This window comes from Anabrus simplex, chromosome 5 (assembly GCF_040414725.1).
Source record: "Anabrus simplex isolate iqAnaSimp1 chromosome 5, ASM4041472v1, whole genome shotgun sequence".
Taxonomy (NCBI): domain Eukaryota; kingdom Metazoa; phylum Arthropoda; class Insecta; order Orthoptera; family Tettigoniidae; genus Anabrus; species Anabrus simplex.
In genome coordinates this window covers 377,557,813-377,580,598 of record NC_090269.1, presented here as the reverse complement: position 1 = coordinate 377,580,598, position 22,786 = coordinate 377,557,813, and the positions used below count along the sequence as shown (strand labels likewise).

Genomic DNA, 22,786 nt, shown 5'->3' with positions numbered 1-22,786 from the left:
ACAGTCATTTATATATGGCGTTAAAAAATGGCGTAACACAGAAAGATTATTTCCAGGTTAGCTGTTTTACTTATGTTGGTGATCAGAAACTATGAGAAAAACTAATAAAAATTGATTTGCTCGTAAAATTTCATGGTAGATGACTACTGATATTCACTTGTTTTCTCAGTTGCCAGGCAACCATTCTCGTGTGTCCTGCATTATCGAGTAAAAGGAGCAATTGCCGCTAATGCTCTATGGTGAGGCGCAGTCCAGATACTTTACATATTTAAACTGGTAAGCTTGACAGTGAAAAATCATTATGTGCTTTTTTTTACTAATCTAGAGGTTACAATTTAATCTCTGCTTCATCTTATTGGAGTGTACCTGTCCAGTGCTAGTTCATGAATGAATTACCGTCCTGAATGCAATGAGAATGGCTGTCAGTTTTTGTTACTTGCGTCCCAAAACAGGTGTTCTTTGTTACTTCATTGTAATTAGGAAATGCCCAGATTTCATCTAGTTAATAAATATATTTTTAAAACTCACGGTTTTATACAATACAATTGACTATACTTCTATCGCTGGCTTTATGAATACCTTATTGGATCGGAGATTTTGGAGTGTCTTCTGTTAAAATTTCGTTATGAATCATTCTATATCAGATATTGACACGTTATATCTAATGCTGGATATGAAGCTACTGGAGCTCATTGATTGTGAACCCTTTCTGTATTGTTTCGGCAGTTTCAGTCGGTCATCATTGATCTGCATTTGGGGCTGTCAGTCAAGTAGTAGATTCCCTATCAATTGTTTACCTAGTTCTTTCTTATATTATTTCAAATTAGTAAGTTATTGATTATTCCCCTTGATAAGTTGAGTTATTGCAATCCGTAATTCCTCTTCCTATAAATTAATATTTGCACCAATTTGATTTCCAGTTTTATTTTCATATTATGTTCTTTCCGACCTTTAAAAGTGCCACTCAAGCTTTTTTGTCTCTTATTGTTATTCAACGCCATCTCTTCACTGACATGCTGCTCTGTCGAGCTACTCGTCTCCTTACTCCCTAGTCTTCCCAGCCCATAGTTTGCAGTATTTGTAACACAACTTTTTGGTTAGAAATTACCGACAACAAATCATGCTACTTCCCTTTGGACATTTTCCAATTCTCATATCAAGTAATCCTGCTGTGGATCCCATTACACTGGAACCATATTCTAATTGAGTTCTTACCAGAGAATATATGCCCTCTCCTTTACATCCTTACCGTTCTTCTTTTTCCATGGCACAACAGCCCCGAAGGGCTATGGCCTACCAAGCGACCGCTGCTCAGCCATAGACCTGCAGATTATGAGAGGTGTCGTGCGGTTAGCACGACGAATCCCCCCGGCCATTATTCTTGGCTTTCTAGACTGGTTACATCCTTACCATAACCCCTAAATACTCTCATAACCATATGAAGAGATTTGTAACTTTTATTTACAACCTCGTTAAATGTGTTTATCCCAATGACGTTTCTCCTTATATTAACACCTATGTACTTACAGTGATCATTTGGGAGATGGAGGGTTTGAATCCCACTGTCGGCAGCTCTGAATATGGTTTTCCATGGCTTCCGATTTTCACACCAGGCAAACGCTAGGGATGTACCATAATTAGGGCACATCTAGCACTTTTCCAATCCTAGCCTTTTCCCATCCTTGTGTCACTGGAAACCTTCAGTGTGCTAGTGTAACATTAATCACTAGGAAAAAAAAAGAAAAAAAAAAAAAAGAAAAGCAGCTTACAGTTTTCTCTGTGTGACACTGTCACCCCATCAACATTAATCACTAGGAAAAAAAAAAGGAAAAAAAAAAGAAAAGCAGCTTACAGTTTTCTCTGTGTGACACTGTCACCCCATCAACACAGTAAGTATCCTCCACCACAATAACACGCAGTTACCTACACATGGCAGATGCCGCCCACCCTCATCGGAGGGTCTGCCTTACAATGGCTGCACTCGGCTAGAAATAGCCACACGAAATTATTAACACAGTAAGTAAAACTGAGAGAACTTTTCTTCTTGGTGAAACTTACAACGTTACTTTTCATCCTGTTTACCATCATACCACTGTTTTCTGTCTGTTTCTCAACATTGTCAAAGTCTTTTTTCATTCTCTCACAATCCTGTAACTTATTTACTATTCTATACAGTATAACATCGTCTGCAAAAGAACTCGGAAATGTGAGTCCAGTTCTTTATTCAACCCATTAGCATCGTTCATATTCATTTCATACTCTTGTTTGGTTTTTTAATTCTTATTTTTTAAGATTTGTGGGCTATTAAGGGTTTGGAGATGAGGTGTAGTGAGGGGTGAGAAAGGATCGGCTGTGGCCTATAAAAGGAACTGTCCCAGCATTTGCCTGACAGTGAGAGTGCTAAATCATAGCAAAACTATTCTCAGGACAGCTGATGGCAAGCCAGCCCACACGCCTCTCAAATGCAGAGCTCTGTTTTCTCTCAGGCCATACTGTTCGATGTCATACTCGTAGCTCGGCCTAGGTTTATCGATGTTTCCACTGTTTCATTGCCAATGTGTAAAAGGATAATTAATGGCATGTAATTTCATGAATTTCCTTAATGCTAAATTTCATACATACCCTCCTTCTCACTGTGTCTACAGATGACTCATTAATATATAATTGAAAAGTAAAATTTTAATGTGATTTTTTAAGTGATCTATTTATTTACAAATGCAGTATGCCACCATTTGTGGTTGCTCAGAATCTCCTCATTGCATACTCAGTAGGACAAAAATATTCAGGGTTTATTTTGTTGAGAGTTAGTTCATCTTCGAGTTTCATTCTGAGGGTAAGTATGTAACAAAAAAACCCAGAGAATTGAGCATGTACGGCATATAGTCTTCACCTAAAGGAATTAATTATAATATTTTCATAAAGTTTTTAAAGCCTCCGTGGCTCAGGCGGCAGTGTGTTGGCTTCTCACCACTGGGTTCTGTGGTACAAATACTGGTCACTCCATGTGAGATTTGTGCTGGACAAAGTGGAGGCGGGACAGGTTTTTCTCTAGGTACTGTGGTTTTCCCTGTATCTTTCATTCCAGCAACACTCTCCATTATAATTTCATTTCATTTGTCAGTCATTAATCATTGCCCCAGAGGAATGCGACAGGCCTTGGCAGCCGGTACAATTCCTATCCTCACCACAAGATGGGGCTTCATTCATTCCATCCCTGCCAGTCAATGACTGGAAAACAGCTGTAGGTTTTCATTCATTCTCATAAAGTTCTTACATCTCTAGGTGGACAGGTATAAATGCAAAGAGTTTCCAGTACTTAATATTGGTATTGCATTCTGAAGCAAACTATTTGTCAATATCACAAGTGATGAGATTTTAAAAGAGATTTAGTCAGTGTCAGAAGTAACCACATGTATGCAGCACCTTATTGATAATTTTAAAACCGAGCAAGTTGGCTGTGTGGTTTAGGGCATGTAACTGTTAGCTTGCACTCAGGAAATGGTGGATTCAAACCAGAGAGTCAGCAATCCTGAGTGTAGTTTTCTGTGGTTGTCCATTTTTACACAAGGTAATGTGCCTTATGCCCTGCTCACTTCCTTCCTGTTCCTGGCCCTGCCCTCTTCTTTCATTGCTATAAGGTCCAGCTCCATGGCTAAATGGTTAGTGTCCTATTCTTTGGTCCAGGGGGACATGGTTCGATAGCCAGCTAGGTTGGGGATTTTAACCTTCATTGGTTAATTCTAATAGTTCAATGAATCAATCATCAAATCAGTCAATCAATCACCACTGATCTGCATTTTGGACATTTGCCCGTATGGCACATTACCTATCTGTTTTTTACCTAGTCTTTCTTTAAATAATTGTCTGGCTCCATGGCTAAATGGTTAGCTTGCTGGCCTTTGGTCACGGGGGTCCCGGGTTCGATTCCCTGCAGGGTTGGGAATTTTAACCATCATTGGGTAATTCCACCGGCAAAAGGGCTGGGTGTTTATGTCGTCTTTATCATCATTTCATTTTCATCACAATGTGCAGGTCGCCTTTCAGGTGTCAGATCAAAAGATCTCCACCTGGCGAGCCTAACATGCTCTTGGACACTCTCGGCACTAAAAGCTGTACATTATTTCATTTATTTCTTAAATAATTTCAAAGAATTTGGAAATTTATTAAACATCTCCCTTGGTAAATTATTCCAGTCCCTAACTCCCCTTCCTATAAATTAATATTTGCCCAATTTGTCCTCTTCAATTTCGACTTTATGTTCATATTGTGATCTTTCCTATTTTTTAAACTACCATGCAAACTTATTCGTTGACTACTGCCATTCCACAGGGGGCTGGGTGTGTGTGCCATCTTCAGCATTAGAATTTATCATAGGTAGAGCCCCATTCTCGCAGATGCTCAGGTCGCCTAACAGGCGTCAACTTGAAAGACCTGCACCAGGTCTCTCCACAGGCCATACACCATTATAATTGCCATAAGACCTCTCTGAGTTGATGCAGTGTTCCCAAACCAATAGCAGACAATTTAAATTTGGTGTTGAAATTAAATTTTAAGGAGATTTTAGTTAGAATGGGGAAGTACTGAACCAAATTAGCAGGTAGACAGCAGTCTCATAGATGTCACAAAATTAATTTACTCTAAGTTTAGGGATGTGATAATTTGAATTCCTAATCTTGGTTCTGTTACTATTACACATACTGCTATAATCACCACTAGCATTACGGATGAATTCCAAAGGTCATTCACGCTTATCTGTAAGACTATAGTGAAGCTGATATAATTCTTTAAATTCATTGGAAGAGTGATTGTACTGAAGATCCCTAGTCTCTGAAATTACTTTACAACAGTAAACTTCAGCATCTTCCCACATTGGAATGTGATAAAACTTCAGTTATCTTCCTCCCAGCTAGCACTGTGAGAGTATGCTGCAAGTAGGCTTGCAGGATGATGCTCTTTTGCTGATGATTTACTGGCAATTGAAGTGAGCAAATAGCAATATTAACATGTTGAGTGCCACCGGCCAAATTTCTCGTCAGGCCACGGCGGTCAATTGGGACAACTGAATTAACACTGATCTCTGAACTTTCTCTGTCCTGGAGACCAGAGGACTGCTGCTAAGTAGAAATGACTTAAGCTACAGACTGCTGTGGTCCCTGCAGAAAGTTCATTACATGTGGGGTGGGAATAAGAATATTACAAGGATTTCTACACAGGATCGTTGGTTCAAACAGAACATTTTTATTACAGGACCACGGTGATCCCTATCCATACCCAGTAACATTTCTTTTGCCATTTCAACTGTTCTCTTGCACATTTTTATGATCACAATAGCACTAAGACTGTTGTCCGAACTTCTCGTCAGGTCACTGTGGTCTGAATTTATTGTTTTTTGGAGACCAGATGACCGCTGTTAATTGGAATTGCTGTGGTCCCTGTGGAATGTTTAGAAACATCTGCAATGAGAATAAGAATATTGCCGAGACTGCTACACAGGATCGCTGGTCCCGGCTGAACATTTTGTGATGGGACCTTGGTGGTCTCTGTCCATACCTGGTAACATTTTCTTTGTCATTCAAATATTCTCTTGGAACGCTCAGACAGCTTTACAATCACATTAGCACTAATAATTTCTGCCATACACAGAGAAATACTGCCCTACAACAGTGATCACATAAAAACATGTGATTGAATATGACATAAAATAAGACCTATCTGTGTCGGTGCAGCATAAATCAGATTGTTAAAATAAAAATAAAAAGTGAGGAGAATTTGCCCAGGCTGATACACTGGACCATGGGTCCCAGCAGAACATTTTTAAAATTTGTTTGTTTTTTTATAGGGTCAGTCAGGATAAATATGAGACATTTTTTACAACCTTGTTCATAAATTACAAACTACAACCGTGGCGATTATGCAAATAATCATAATAAGTTGTGACTGGTGTTACAAAAAACATTGGAAACAACAGATTACTATATATTCATTAACTTTTGAAAAATAAATGTAAATGTGCATCACATTTTTATTTTAACCCACAAAAGGGGGAATTCTGAGACAACCCAGGGAAAAAGTAAGACAGTATTGTAGCTGACTGTAAAATCATATTGGAGAGTTAATAGGGTAATTGTGAGGCAGTTTAGGGTGAAAGGAAGACAGAAAAAATCTGGGTATAATAGTTTGCAACACTTTCCTTAGTTTTATTATAGGAACAAAATGGCCATGTTTCGATAACACAGAATTTAGGCTTGAGATACATTTTTATACATTATCCTGACAAAAAATAATGTAGAATGGATTGTTGACATTATACCATCTAATTAAATGGTACCTGAGCTTTATGTCTGAATTCATGTTACATTTCAATGATACGAAATAAATACATAATGCCCATTGTAATCAGAATGGTGAAAAAGTGAGACATTTCACTTGGAAATTCTAAGTGCCCATGGAGGGAAATAGATATTTTTCCACCAATAGAGCATGTCAAAAAACAGAGATTGTGGAGATTTATCTCCCGTATGTAGTTATCAGACCGTGCCTCTTATAATGGGCTTCTGATAAGTTCACCTGCATACACCCCAGCGTCAGTGGGTAGGGTCTGACACATCCCACTCTGATGAGTCTAGTGTCAGACCTAAGACGAAACGCTGGTTAATAGAGCAAACGCCTGAAAAGCCTTACATCTGATCTGACATTTCACTTGGTTAAAAACTGGATTAACAGAAACTGTAGGAGTTCTAGTTTTTTCCTTCCAAGAACATCAACTGTTCCTGTGAATGCAAATGTAATGCTTCCATCTTTCCCTGTTATTATTGGAACAGGTAATTTTGCCAGTATTTTGACTTTCCAAATGGGTATGTCATTTTTGTTGCACCTAACGCAGTTTTGTTATTGTCCACACAATTGAGACGAATAATTTGCATGTTTCCACTTTCCAGAACTTTTTGAACAGTGGCAACATATTTATGTTGAAAAGAATGCCGCTTTCCATAACTTTCAAAAAGTACAAGTACAAAGTCGCCCAGATTTACTTCATCTACCATAGTCATTTCCACAGCATCTGTGACAAGTAGATCAACTTCATCAAGACTGCCACCGCTACCTTGGCCAATCTTCATCTTTGCTTAAAGCTGAGTCACAAGAATCAACATTTTGCTCTTGTCTTAGATGGAGGTTTTACTACTGGAACTGTTGCCTTTTGAATACCAGTATCCTTTCTATTCTTCTTATGAACTGGTTTCTTCTTTTCCCTCATAAGCTGAGAATACTCTTCAGATGGTATCACCTTTGCTGTTGGGTCCACTCTCTCTCGCTTGATCATGGTTTTGTATATGTATAGACAAGAAAGGGTTCCACCTTGTCAATACAGTTTTTATTGTAAGAATTAGCTTACAGGACCGGTTTCGACTTTAAACAGTCATTGTCAGCTGAGCATGAATACCTTTACATATAGGTCAAGCATTAATTGGTATTGCCCTTTCTAAACGGAGGTGCCGTAGGAAAGCATCATGTCTGAGTGTCCAAATTGGGCATATTAAGTGTAAAAATGATTATAAATTATAATTTTGGCATTCAGGTAATTGGGTATAAAGCTATCTTCTTCAGGACTAGAATTTGTCATGAAACCTAACCTAAGCTTAAATCTAAGGTACAAATACATTAAACACATTAAAATACACAGTACATGTTAAAATCCATTAAAATAATGAGTATAAAACATTTCATGGAATTGAATGTGTGTGTGTCTTGCGTGTATCTTCATTCTCGTTTTTGAGTCCAGTGTTGTAAATCATTCAGTATTTGCGTTCCTAGGCAATGGTGTAGTTCTCTTAAGAAGTCTTATTATTTACTTAAATGATGTCTTCACTTGTATGTGTGGTGAAAAGCTTCTATTGTTAACAAAATCCGTTTGTATAGACAGAGGTAAGTATGTGCAGCTGTGAGTGGAATCTTGTTCTTTAAGTATTGGAAGCAGATGTGGTCTTGGTCATACGTAAGTATTTCTTGATGCAGAGTTGTAGTGGTGGCTCCTTCTTCATCTATATTTTTGTCTTCCACAGATAATATATATCAGCTAATTCTTACAATAAAAACTGTAGTGATAAGGTGGAACCCTTTCTTGTCTATACATATGTAAACTATCAATACGGAAATGAAACTAGTAAATCAAGATGATCATGGTTTTGTCAGTGTGTTTGATTTTTGAATATAGGATAAGTATTTAGGTACCTACAGAAACAAGTTTACCAAGTGTCTCATTTTCCTCCGAGAAGTGTCTCACTTTTACCCTCATGATGTCTCATATTTACCCCTTATTAAAAAAAATGAATTTTCTTCTCAAATCAAAAACTTAAAATTGTGTTTTCAAGCTGAAAAAGAAGGTTCTCCCTTACACTACCAAATAAAACCACAAACACTTTCCTGGATTTTTGGATTGAGCCAGAGTAACAAAATACAAAGTGCAACGCACAAAATTGTTTTGGTTAGAAAAAACACCACTAAGGAAAAAATTTTCTACTGGTGGATATATAGTTTGGAGACTTTTCAATTATTTTATCATAATGGATATAAGACTAATATATAACATCATTCATGGAAAGTGTTGAGATCATTAATCAGAGCAGAAAAATTTGAGTGTCTCATTCCCCCCCCCCTTTTTTTTTTTTTCTCTCTCTCATAATTACCCTGACTGACCCTAACTGTTAGGTTCCTCAGTCTGTCAAAACTAATTTATGAATAATAAAATTCAGAAACCACATTTACTTGGAAAAGAATAGATATGATAACAGAAATAAATTCACTGGATCGAAACCAAAATTACAAGAGATCATTTTTATGATGGGATCATTATGAATATTGTCATTTCATTTAGCATATATATGTTGATATTTTACCCCACAGTCTTGTTCATTGAAGAAGGGATTAATACCATAAAAAATACACGTTCCAATGGAAAGGTTTAAAAAAAATTATCTGGCGCGTAATGTAAAATGTAAAAAGCATTCGTGAACCTAATAGACTTCAGTTCCCCAGGGGCTGCCTGCTTGAGATAGAGTGGTTTGGTAACCATATGGCCCACGGTGGAGTTTGACATTGCTTCTATTTAGTTGTGCCAGGCTCCTCACTTTGATCTTACCTATTCAGCTTCCCTTGGTCAACTCTTATTCTCTTCTGACCATGATGGTATTAGGTTTGTGAGGTCTTGGGTATTGCATTTTCACACTTTTCATGGCCGCTTACCAGTACTTCAAAGAGTTGGGCATCGTCCTTTCTCCGTTCTGCTTAGAGTTAATCCAGGGTAGGCCTAGTTTCACAGTAAATACTAATCGCTATTGCTTTCATCTTTTGTATGTAACTTCCATTGGTCATCTCTTATTCCTTCCAGCTCCTTGGCTGAATGGTCTGCATAGTACTCTTCAGTTCAGGTTTGATTCTTGGCAGGATAAAAGATTTTAACCTTAAGTGATTTAATTCCATTGGCCCAGGGACTGGGTGTTTCTACTGTCCCCAACATCCCTGCAACTCACCACATACAACACTATACTTCACTGCAATAACATGCAGTATTCTATACATGGCAGATGCCGTCTGCCCTCATTGGAGGGTTTGCCGTACAAACGCTGGTAGCTTGCTAGAAATAGCCTCACAAAATTATTTTTTTAAATCTCTTATTCTGATCCAAAAAATATTAGGTCGTCAAGATCTATGGAATCTCTCATTTTAACGCCCCTTGAGCCTTTCAGACACTTCTCTTTCTTTTGCCTGTACCGTCATTAAAGTATTGAAGAACCTCTTTCTGCTATGACTTGTGTTAAGATGGGTGTTGTACTTTCCACTTACTTACTGACACTTTCAGAACTAAGCTCATATTTTGTACTTGCTCCCAGAAATAAGGCAGTGATTTTTCAAAGAGAATTATCAATGCAGCTATAAGCAAGCCTGTAAAAATTGCAGGCAGGGATTTAAAAATTAAATCATATGCTAGTGTCTATAGAAATTATGGACTTGGTCTATTTTAAAATAATGGAAGACCGTAGAATCTATGGGCATGGTCACTAGAGTTCTAAATAATATTTACCACCAGCACTTCTACCTGCACTGTAAAACTGCAGGTAAAGTGTATTGCTGTGGCAGCCAACACTACTGTCGCCCCAGTCAGGCTACCAAGCTACAACACTGATTGGTGGAACATCCACCACACATTCGACCCTCCAACACTTCAGACCATTGTTCTCGGCAGCCTTGTATTTATATCTCGATAACGGGTTACTAGAATATTCTGGGCTCGGCTAGAGAGGAAACATTCCAGTTTCATGTTCCAGAAGGTGCACGGGGAAACCAGAAGAAGAGGACCATACACAGAAAGGCTAGCCATGCCCTCAGGCTATGAACTCTGAGTTGACTCACCAGCCCCTTCCAGGAAGTTCTGAGGGAACCTACGGCAGGGCTGGCACGTAATAATGTGCTTCTATTTTGGGTTTTTATACTTTTGAAACTCCACTATACTCATATCAGAGTCTAATGAAACTAGACCATATGCCATGCTTTCTGGAATGCAAAGGTATTACGTTCTATTTTCGAAAATGATCGTTCCATGGAAGTAACAGTTATGGGAAGAGTTAGAAACACAATGCTGTGCATAAGTTTGGAAACTATGATCAAGTTATCGAAACCGACTTTCAGCCTATTAGGTTGTGTTACGTACATTTAGTACGTGTTGAAGAGATGTTAAGTACAGAACAAAAATGGCCAACCAGACACCAGTGGGATCCGAACCCACAACCTCCCGATTTTGCGTCGGTTGCTCTACCAATTGAGCTATGGTGGCCTAGGCCATCTTTGTTCTGTTGGAAAGGATCTGAGCTACAGGTCTGGTACTACTACCATCACACTGTAGAGTGCGTTTAAGTTGCCCGTTGAGGGCCAAGTCAATGAATATTGAATTTTCACGACCGCATTGTAATCAAAACCGACTTTCAACCTATTAGGTCATGTTATGTACATTTAGTACGTATTGAAGAGATGTTAAGTACAGAACAAAAATGGCTAACCAGACACCAGTGGGATCCGAACCCACAACCAACTCGATTCTTAATGGCAGTAGGCAAGCGAGCTTGCCATTATCATCACAACTCTGCAACTCGCATTTTACTTGGAAAACAACGTATGGGCACCTCCTCATTCTGTTTTTCAGATAACGCTAAGAGACATGCAATTTTAAAAAATCATATTCACTGTGAGTGCGCCAATGGGCATAGCCGTGTTGAAACACCGGATCCCGTGAGATCTCCGAAGTTAAGCAACATTGGGCGTGGTCAGGAGTTGGATGGGTTGCCATGCGCTGTTGGTGGGGGTAAGGGAATGGAGGAGCGGAAAGGAACTGGCCACCCTACCGCACGTAAACTCCGGCTCAGGAACACCTCTGCGGACGTTTGGACCTGCCTTCGGGCAGAATAACCCTTACCTTACCTACTGTGTGTGCAGTAATTTACTTCGATATCCATATACAGTGTAGAATACCATAGAGAAGCATGGATAAATTTGCTAGTCATGTATAAATTGTTTCCTCTGTTCTTCTTCCTCATTGAATTTTTAATTGAAAACTATTTATTACTTGACTGGGGTTTTTTTTCCGTTCCTTTATGGATGTACCTATCTCACTTGGATAACGTCGTCACAGGACTGGCTGCTTCAAGTTGTTTATAGTAAATACAGTATTTTCCACTTAAAACCTGATCGCTCGTGCCTGGCTATGCCAAGGCTGTCTGGCTCATTTAGCCTACTTGCTTCCCTCAACTTGTGTTCTTTACAGTTGAGGCATAGTTCCAACAAACTGGGCATACCAATACTCACAACACACACTATTGATGTTCTGCAAATCCACATTGTATAGAGGAAATTTCTCTTTATGATAGGAATATTTGGAGTTTGGTGTGCAATTAGTACAACTCATGTAATCAGTCTGATTTATTTTTACAATGATGCAGTAAATGGAGAGTGGTACCGAAATGCCATTCTCACCCCTGTTTTCCAATCAGCTAATAGAAGAATAACAATCATACTCCTGATTTCAACAAAATTCCACAACTACTCGTACAGCAGAGGAGTCCGTGGATACAATTATGGGAGTGTTTGAAGCTAGCGTGATTAGTGATGGTCTTGCTCCCCTGATCTAACAGTCTGTGATTTTTGTTTGTGGAACAACGAAGGACAAAGTGTACCAAACACATAAACACACATTGGAGGAACTTAAGGAAAATGTACGAACTGCAATAAGAAACAAGACAGACGCCGAAGAAAATTGTGTCTGTCGAAATGTGTTCACTCGCTATAGTGCCTGTTCAGCTGCGGAAGGACAACGTTCCCAGAACATGTTACAAGTACCTTGTGTTGGCATCAAACCTTCACTCTGCAGAAGGCTGAGAATGACTTTTTGAAACTTACCACATGAGGTAAGGGTTTAGATTCTTATACAGTATTTACAGATTTAAGAATCAAAGACAGAATACAGGATGGTTGTGGCCAGGTAGGCCGCAGAGGGGTGGGACAAGCTAGCCGGCCAACGTTAGCTCAGTGTGTTTTGCATGGGAAAAAACACTATACTTACTTTAGTTTCCCTCTTTCTCCACTTTTCCAAAACTCTGCAGTGTTCTCTTGTGAGTTTAATCAGGACTCAAACTGGATGTCCTTGGGGAACTTCTATAAGATGATATAAAACAATCAGCTGCTTCTTGTATCCATCTCCATTTACACTACTTCAAATACTTTCATGTATATCGTCCAAAAGACCTCCACCATTCAACCTCACAAGTCTGTACTTGATATTCAACATCATATTGTTTGGCTTTTCTACAATAACTTTTTTAATCTCCTTGGCATTGGTCACAATAGCTGTTTTCTGTCTGGATAAAATAGATAACAAATCTCTACAAAAGCTGATTTACCAAGCAAGCTGGGCACGTGGTTAGGGTCGTACAGCTATGAGTTTGCATTCGGGAGATAGTGGATTCGAACCCCACTATCAGCAGCCCTGTTGGTGGTTTTCTGTGGTTTCCCATTTTCACACCAGGCAAATGCTGGGGCTGTACCTTAATTAAGGCCATGGCTGCTTCCTTGCCACTCCTTGTCCTGTCTTATCCCATCATCACTATTAGACCTATGTGTGTCGGTGCGACATAAAACAAGTAGAAAAAAGAGTTGATTTTACCAAGCAAGTAGGTTATTCTGTTTGGGTCACTTAGCTGTGATCTTGCATTTGGGAGATGGTGGATTTGAATCCCACTGTTAGAAGCCCTGAAGATGGCTCTCTGTGGTTTTCTATTTTCACACCAGGCAAATGCTGGAGCGGTACCTTCATTAAGGCCATGCTTACTTCCTTCCCAATCCCAGCCCTTTCTTATACTATCATCACCATATGACCATCTGTGTTGGTTAAAACATAAAACAAATAGCAAAAAAAGAATAATGTCCAAAACTCTAAAGTGTGTAAGGATGACTCTTCTCTCTCTTCTTTTCTAACAGCTGTCATGTGGTGGATAAGAGGAATGGAACATAATTGTGTAGTTCCAAATTTGGTAAACATTGACACCAGGAGTGAATGCTGTCTTGAAAATCAGGCATCATAAAGCATGGGTTGTAACTAAATCACAATATCACTTTTCTCCTGAACTTCCCTTCAGGAAAAGGAATTTCTTAATGAACTGTCAGTTATTTGTCTAATATTTGTCTAATATCCATCTTAACACCTCAAATTAACAATAACAGCTTGCAACTTTGCATTCGTGGAACCTGGTAAATCTGTTCACCTCAATACAGTGCACACTAGCAACTGCTCCAGGCTGAAGCTCACTGACCTGTTGGATCTGTGTTTAAGCAGCGGCGTAAGACGAGGTGAGGGAAGTGGGAATAGATATGCACGTGTATGAAATCACAGTGCTTCAGTGAGGACTAGGAACCTCTCACAAATGAGCAAACATTGGCCTTCGATATCTAATGTTAAACTCAACATTACCGTGTTCGCTCAAAACGTCTTCTGTCTTGAAAATATAAGAGCATAAATGGAATGAATATACTGACAAATAAATATAATTCCTCTCTGAAATAATGAACTTACGTAGCAAGCTTAGCTAGGCTGAAGAGTGAAGAAATCACCCCTGGTTAACTTCCACTAGTATTTTCATGGTCTTTCATCTTCAAACTGCACTCCCAAACCACGTTAAATTTTAGGTTGGAAAAGTCTCCTCTATTCCCCATATATATTATAAAGATTACTCTGCTAACAAACTTACTCAAAATATTTCTTGTGCATTCTTAGTCTAGAGACTACTTGTTATTAAATATTTATGTACATCTATCTACTTTTATTACAGGTAGTTGATGATATCAAGATGCAGCAAGCTCTGGACAGTGTTGGGAAGGGCCCACCAAAGAGTAGTAAGAAGGCTGTAAAGAAACAAAAGACTTCTGCTCAGGACATCCAGAGTAAAGTTGCATCAAACTCTACTGATATGTCTTTACAGGTAAGATTAATTTAGCTATTTTTTTTTCAATTGGCTTTACATCACACCGACACAGATAGGTCTTATGGCGATGATGGGATTGGAAACGAAGCAGCCGTGGCCTCTGTTAAGGTACAGCCCCAGCGTTTGCCTGGTGTGAAAATGGGAAACCGCAGGAAAACCATCTTCAGGGCTGCCGACAATGGGTTTCGAATCCACTATTTCCCGGATGTAAGCTCACAATTGCGCACCCCTAACAGCACAGCAAACTCGTCTGGTGTTAGCTAATTTAAGTTACGTTGGTCATACACTCAAGATAAATGTTCCAACATTTGCCCACATCTATGGTCTCTTGACTTGGTTCTTCCCATTGATGAAGGTTTAAAAACCAGATTTCCTTAATGATGTCCAGATTTCCTTAATGATGCTAAAAGATATTGCATTGAAAATCTCACATGATATTGCAGAAATTTGAACAGAAAAAAGACAAAAATTGACCTGAATCTGCTTTTGACTTTTCTGTACCTAATCTGAGATAAAAATAAAGAAATAAAAAATAAAGTTTGAAGAGTACTGACAAAATTAATATTATTGTATTTGTGAATTAAATAAAACCGATATAAATGAATAATATTAAACTAAACTTAAGTTTAACTGCATAGGCTTTTACTACTGGCATCTCCGTGAACATAGAAGATATTATTTTCAGGTCTTGTAGGTTGTGGTCAAATTAGTTTTGTAGCTCCCAACATTTCTTGGAAACCGCACATGGAATTTTGAAGAATTCTGCTCTTTAGGAATGCCAAATACACTACCAGTCCATTACTGACCTTTGAAAGAAAATGCTGCTTGAAATTTCTGATGAAATGTTGGGAGCTACAGATCCAATTCGACCACAGCCTACAAGCCCAGAAAATCATCTCTTCTGTAAACTTCAATTCATTTCAATAATGATTATTATTACATCAATCAGCAAGCTATGGGTCTTTTTTCTTTTGGAGGCTTACACCTTCTGCTTTACATTGTAGACAAAGTTTCTTCAATCTCAGGCTTTTCTGTCACTCTTCCGTCGAGATGTTGCACAGTTTAACATGATGTTTCTCTCCCTCTAATCCACAGTTTTCCTCCTGAAGATGGTTCTGTCTTTAATTTCTTTCAGGTTTATGCCTCCTTCCTTTAGGTCTTCATGCACTTCTTTAAGCCACCAGAGATGAGTTTTCCATTTTTCCTGAATAACAAGTATTCTATATGCTCATCTATCCAGGTTCATTCTCTTTGTGTGTCTGTAAAAGGTCAGCCTTCTCTTTCTGATTGTGGTGGTTATCTTTTTCTATTCTCTCACCCGGTTGCCTATTGGATTGTAGATGGAATATAAAACCCTCCAACACTTTCTTGGGTCCTAGAATTTTCCTGAAATACTTCCTTTCCTTTTTCTCAATTGTGGGATTATCTGTTTTGCCAAGTGTCTCTGGTCTGACTGCTGTGAAGTAGTGCCTCATTTTTGTCTCTAGGTATCATGGCACAGTTTGAAGACCATTTCCATCCTCCTTGCTCTTTCTCCTAGCAATTATTTTCATTCTCTACTGAAACAACATTGATACTGGTACATTATCTACTAATTGCACATTTGTGCACAGGTATATTATGTAGTGGTACTGTATGGTGTACGAGTGCAAAATTATCAGATGCTGCTTGCCTACAAGCACTGTAGATATGGTTTGATTTACTTACTATGTTGTATGTTTTGTTGATCTTGTATCTCATATGATGAGCTACTTTGTTATTTTGTGTGTATAGGTTCCTACCATTTCTCGAAGGGGCTTGAAACGTGCCAGTAGTGCTGTAGATAGAGACTTGTGGCTCTGGTACTGTTCCATCAGTAAGAAACGTGGTGGCAAAAAGGTCTCCAAGCAACTAGTTCAGGCAAGAGCCAAGTGGGCTTTTCATCGTGCTGGCATTGCAGATTTCAAGGTAAACAGAGATCTTTATGATTGTTTATTTCTTATATTTTTGATCAAAGATTTTCTAGCTACTCATGTAGTACACAAGATGAAGTATAGAACAGAGTGGTGTATTAACCTCCCAGTTCTTTTGATTAATGCATTGTTAAGTTGAGAGCAAAATATTACTACAGTCTTCTTCATTCCTGATGTGTTGAATTCCTATGGTTTGTAATGCTATATAAACTATCAGTCTTGGATCAGGCATATTTTGAGACATTAAAACTCTTTTGCATACGATACTAGAGGACATTGTGGAAGTAAGAAATAACAGAGGCACATCACAACTATTGTATATCAGCCAAATATTACAGGACAAAATTTGTCATAATTACTTGGAATTAACAGATTAGCCACAGAATAGTGTTCATGGAAAGCTGCTACAAACTATCTTTGGATTGAACACCACAAGAAGAGGAACTATAAGTCTTGTTTTTTTTTTTTTGTACTTAAATTGTCATCTAATAAAGGCAAAATATCAATACTGTATCAAGCTGAATGCAGGGAAAATGGAGACAAGGAATTACTTTCCTAACCAAAAACATCTTCTGCTTTGCAGCAGACAGACAAAATATCAATGGTAGAGTGATGAGAAAATATCAACACTGTATCAAGCTGAATGCAGGGAAAATGGAGACAAGGAATTACTTTCCTAACCAAAAACATCTTCTGCTTTGCAGCAGACGGACAAAATATCAATGGCAGGGTGATGAGATATTTTTAACCAAGGTGGGACCATGTAATGTACAGATCTAAGTTGGCCACGACATTAAGAATGAACTGCTATGAAATCTTGGAAATGTGCTTGTATAGGAAAACAGACCATGGAAGGTAACTTTTGATAACTACTGTATTTACTTCTGTAATTTTCTTTCTTTTTTAATAGCATATTTTAACCTCAAAAATGGTGGGTGGGGGCTAGAAGGACATGAATTTAATTTTAAATTTGGAATATTGATGGAATTCGATGACTTTTTCAATATATTCCTTAAGCAATAACAGGCATAGATATAGGTGTCTTCTTTTGAAGAGAAATCTGTTCTTCTTCATGAATCCACACAGCCATCCTCTGCTGCTTTAAACTGTGAGATTACTATACTGCTTTTCTTTGCTATTTCTACTATCCTTAACTGAATCATTTTGTGTGAAACTGAACAGTCATTTCTTAATCCATATATTAACCCTTTGCAGTCCAATTTTCTGACACATGTTCCAACAATCCGGTCCAGATTAATTTTGCACATTTACACCTAGTCAGATTAAACTCAGAATTTTGATTAGTAATTATAATTATATTATTATTATGATTATTACCGTACATTCTATTGCATAGGAATTAGTTTCCATAATAATTTTCGTCGTCAGTGCAGGAGTAAAAAACAACATACAACGTAATAAACTGAAGTGGAGTGATGCAGCTATTCAGAACCTGCGGTCCTCTAGTTTTCTGACCTGATGAATAACTTAGTCTAGGTGGCTCACTATCATGAAATGTTACATTCCGGTAAACACTATTGCCGTTTGCATTCTCATTTTTATGTGCAGAAGTATGTTCAGCATCACTTTTACTGAAATTATCAACCCTGACCTGAGAAGCGTCATAATTGCCGTGTGCTGTATCCCCTCCTCCACCCCGGCCTATTAGCGTGTCTTCTTGCTTTTGTAGCAGTCACTGGAACTTCCTCTTATGAATCTTCGGAAACAGCATATGATGGTCCGGGATCATTCCGCGCTTTTTTACGCACTTGTCCAGTCGCTAAAATTTTACTTTCAATGTTGGAGTTCACTACATTTTCATCTTCACTTGACAGTTTTAATCATAGTCACTGCTGTCTAAATAAACGTGCATACGTATTTCTTCTTCATTCATATTTGCTGCTTTTATATCGCAAATTCAACTGAGACAATTCGCTTTCACAGATAAACATGCCTAGAACAACACGTGTGCAGCACTACTCACTGTAAACACAGCTGACAGGACGTGGGTAACCATGACGACACACGGCTACATATATCTCGTATTATATCCATGGAGATAACAGAATGGCTTCTTTTGTGCACACAAAGTTACTCTAGAAACTCCAGGGATATCGATCGACCTCAATCAGGTCAAAGAACTTCTCATGTACACGAAACATAATGTCGAGGTGAGATCGACGTTGGACCGGTTACAATAAACCATGATGTCGAGGTCACCTCGACGTTAGACCAGAAAAGGTTAACAGTTAAATTTCTCGATAATTGCATGATTTTGGTTCTGTTAGAGTAAAAGAAAAATGTATGCTAACTGACAAAGTGTTGGTCATCTAACAGAGGCAAGATGGAACACTTAACCTTTTTTATTATTCATGCTTGTTGAAAACAATGGTAACTTCAGTTTGCATTTGTGGGATCTTTTGTTCAAGTGCAACAAAGTTTTATAATGTAAATTAACATTTTATTGTTCTATAAAGTTTTTGTATCAAGTATAACATGGGTTCTAAAAATGATAAGGCTGTCTTCTTGGCACACTTCAACTGTTCTTTTTGTTCCTGACTATTGTACGTGTGATGGCTCTACACAAAACTCATGTCCTATAACAATAACATGATTGTCATCATTTTCTGCAAATGCTAGTACTGAAAATTTAAATTGTGCATTGTAACTTCCTTTCTTCTCTCCCATTGCTAACAATATTCACTTAAGTTACATCTTTAAAATTAATTAGCACAGATACCATTATAAGTTATAGACCAGCTGGCTGAGTGGTCCCGTTATTGCAGTATTGCCATTTACGCTTATCACTTACTTCCTACAAAATGATGACAGCTGTTAAAACAATACATATTTTCATGAACACACATACACACCCCCCCACCACCAAAGAAGAAAAAGATGGTGGAAAACTTTTACAGACATCATCATAGAACCCCTCCAACGTACCAAGTAGAATGATGTTGAACGAGCCTTCACCATCATTGTCTGTCCTGAAATGCCTTCTGTCTCCTCTCATAACTAACTCCCATTTCTTTCATATTCACTCCACATCGTATCTCAGTTGATGTAGCCACCTCTTCCCACTGGCCTTCTTCCTTCAGCCATTCTTTCTAGACATGTTTGTGGTGTTCTTTTACCAGGCATTTGCTTTACATGTCCATACCCTGTTAGTCTCATTTTTAAGTCCTTAGCTTCTCTTCTATTGAGTCCACTTCCAGTTCCATTCTGATGTCATCGTTCTTTACATGGTACTTGCGTGTTTTTTTGGAGGGTAGTTCATAGGAACTCCATTTCTCAGGCTTGCAGTTTACTAACTTCTCTCTCTTTCAGTGTAGTTGTTTCTAGACTGTATGTGAGAATGGGCACAAACTGTGACTTATACAGAGTCATCTTGGTTCTCATGGGCACTTTATCCCAAAGTAGATGTCTTACATGGTTGTAGAAATTGGAACTGCTAGACACTCTGTTTACTTTTCTTTTATCTGCAGTGCCCCTGCTTGAAACCATACTCGTGAGGTATTTGAATACTTTTACAGACATGACAGGAAAATTATATAAGTTTTTATTTTTCCCAAAATTTCCATTTCAAAAGTAAGGGTGGAAAAATTAAGCTAGGGAGAAAAAAATGCTGCTAAATATGTTGTAATAGTGAAACAGAAATTTTGTGAAATCAGACATGTGTAAGTGGTGAGGCAATTATTGATTGGGAACCCAGAAAGTGTTGAATAAAATGCTTTATTGTCAGTGGAAAAAATACTTGCAAGGTGGTTAAAAAAACCTGTATAAAACAAGACAAGAAGGTGTAAAGCAATAAATGAAGTCATTAAATAAGCTCAGATAATTTTAATTTTTAATGCATCATAAAATAAATATCATAAAAAAATTTCATGCATCATAAAGTAAATATAAGCTTACATAGATAGGCCTAATATTAATATTAATAATGGCAATTGGTGTTCCAAGAATTCTAGAAAATTCACTTCTCTACACTAACGATATTCTGCTCAGAAATTAATCCTTTTAGCATAGAGCATGTGTAGGTTAAGTCCTCAACCCAAGGCTGATTCGAACCTCAATCAGTCCACCATTAGCTGCCGTAAGTAACCTAAGTGTCACTAGGAAAATAAGTGAGGAAGTTTCTCATTGCTTTCCTCACCAGGCCACAAGGTGCTGTTACATGTGAGTTAACAAAGCCCACTGAAATGCATACACCAACCGACCCTCTAAATGGTGCTCTCACACCATTCAACGCAGGGAATGGCTGCATGAGGAATAGCATTATTAACATCACTCATACCTCGGTCACTTTTATATTACCAAAGCCAAGGATAACACTGAGACAAAAAAAATGAATGTAAAAAACTTACTGTATTTACTCATGTATTAGACCCCCCTTGGCTTTTCGAGACGAAGGAAATGAAAAAAAATAATTCTCGCCTACAAGACACCCTCCCCAATGTAATTTGTCAGAGAATAACCACGATTCTGCTTTGAAGTGGGTACAAGCCTTACTGCAGCTCTGATGACGTCACACAAATAGGGGAATAGTTTCGTGTCCAACTCGCACATTGCAACCACGCATCAGTCATGTATATGTGCCTATGTTTTGTACGTAAGAATGTCTGGCAATGTAATGGTTAGCACAATTAGGTGCCGTTCTCAGGAGCCTGAGTTCGATTCCCGGTACCATATTACCACAGATTTACGAATGGCAGGAAGGCTGATATGCAGTAAAAATTGTATATGCAACTCCCTTCCACTGGGGGCCTGTCTAAAAAGAGCTGCACCACCTTGCGATGAGGAAACGAGTTTACTTTAGATGAGAAATATTCATGGTTGTTGCTATTAATAAAGCAGGTGAGATCATTATAAAGTGATTGTTTAGTATCTTGTAACTTGGGCCAATAGGGATAGGTTTTTGAAGAGAAGTTGGTTTAAAACATTGATAAAAACAATCCAATCATAACGATTGTTTTACTTGCCAATGTATCTCATGAATAATAATAATGATGATAATGATGATTTTTTTGTCCCCACTTAACGATTTTTGGAGACGCCAAACAAAACATACTATGCATTAATTAAAAAATGGAGACAACGGTCGTACGACATTAAACATTATGATAGTAAAATGCATTATCACCACATCTGTAGATATCCATAAATGCGGCAACCTTTCCTGTTATTTATTTTTATTTTTAATCTTCCCATCGTGGAACTTCTGGCACTATGCAGCACTCGATAGCATACCTAACCTAAACAGTGCAGTCTCTCTTCTATCACTTACAGTTGTTTAGGTAAATCCTGATGTGGTAAATATGGAGAACAAGCATGAAATATATTTAAAAATAAGAGTTTGGCTTTCAACAGCAGCAGTTATCCAAAGATCGCTTCTAGTCACTATGTATTACATTCGGAAGTAGGCTATAACTCGTAACATACGCTAGTTGTTTGACACGCTTTCTACAGCATGGCTTTAATCGGAAGGAGTGGCTTCTGCTATACATGTACCAACTGGGAATATCAGAGAACATCTCCAGAAACCACTTGGCAATAGATTCGCACTGTTTGGGTGCTATAGTCGGGAACAAAACATTTTTTAAAGTTTTAAAGAAGACGGGACCTCGAATACTCTCGATGCATTGCTGACGAGATGGCATTGAAGATGACGTCATTTGGAACGACGACATGCCGGTAGTAGGAAAGTTGGACGCACAAGGCGATAATTCAAATGAAAGCAGTGATTAGGTTTCCTCAGGTTTACTGTGTGGTAGGCCTACTGCTCAACTGATAAAGACAGATGACTGGCCATTAAGTTCTTTTGTATCAATATTGCATAATAAGATAATATGATACCTTGTTCCCTTTTCTCTATTATGGGGTCAAGTATCAAGTGAGACGAATCTTCGTAATGAGATTTTATGACCGTATTCCCTTCCTGACATCAACCTAATCAGAGGAATTAATGAGATTAAACAAATGACGTGATATGAGTAACTGAATTAATGAGATGAAACGAATGATGTAATATGAGTAACTAAAACTGACTGTATTTACTTTATATGTAGGCCTAAAAGTTGTGTTCACCATTTATTGTCATTTTACATTTAGAAATACTGTCTTCCAACAAAAATAGCCAGTATAACTCACATTCATAAGTTCATTAAAGACCAGTGTAAAATGTTAACATGTATAATTTATAGCTTTTTATAGCCTAGAAGCCATGTGTTCACTGCACAGAATTTGAGGTTAGAGCATATTGGACGCCCCCTTACCCTTTTTAGCTGTAAAAGTGGGAAAGAAAAGGGGGTC

General features: G+C 38.1%; 1 protein-coding gene and 1 non-coding gene across 2 annotated transcripts in view; one reads left to right on the top strand and one right to left on the bottom strand.

Annotated features, from left to right (window-relative positions):
• The first annotated feature begins 228 nt into the window (after nucleotides 1-228).
• Nucleotides 229-22,786, top strand: part of LOC136874552 (uncharacterized) — a 188,851-nt gene continuing 166,293 nt past the window's right edge. Inside the window, exons 1-3 of the mRNA XM_068227842.1 lie at nucleotides 229-276; nucleotides 14,370-14,519; nucleotides 16,296-16,469. Of these exons, the coding sequence (XP_068083943.1) occupies nucleotides 14,388-14,519; nucleotides 16,296-16,469 (306 nt within the window). The 5' untranslated portion in view covers nucleotides 229-276; nucleotides 14,370-14,387. The remainder of the gene's footprint in view (nucleotides 277-14,369; nucleotides 14,520-16,295; nucleotides 16,470-22,786) is intronic.
• Nucleotides 10,756-10,829, bottom strand: TRNAL-CAA (transfer RNA leucine (anticodon CAA)). The gene has a single exon. It is a non-coding gene; the product is annotated as a tRNA-Leu (tRNA).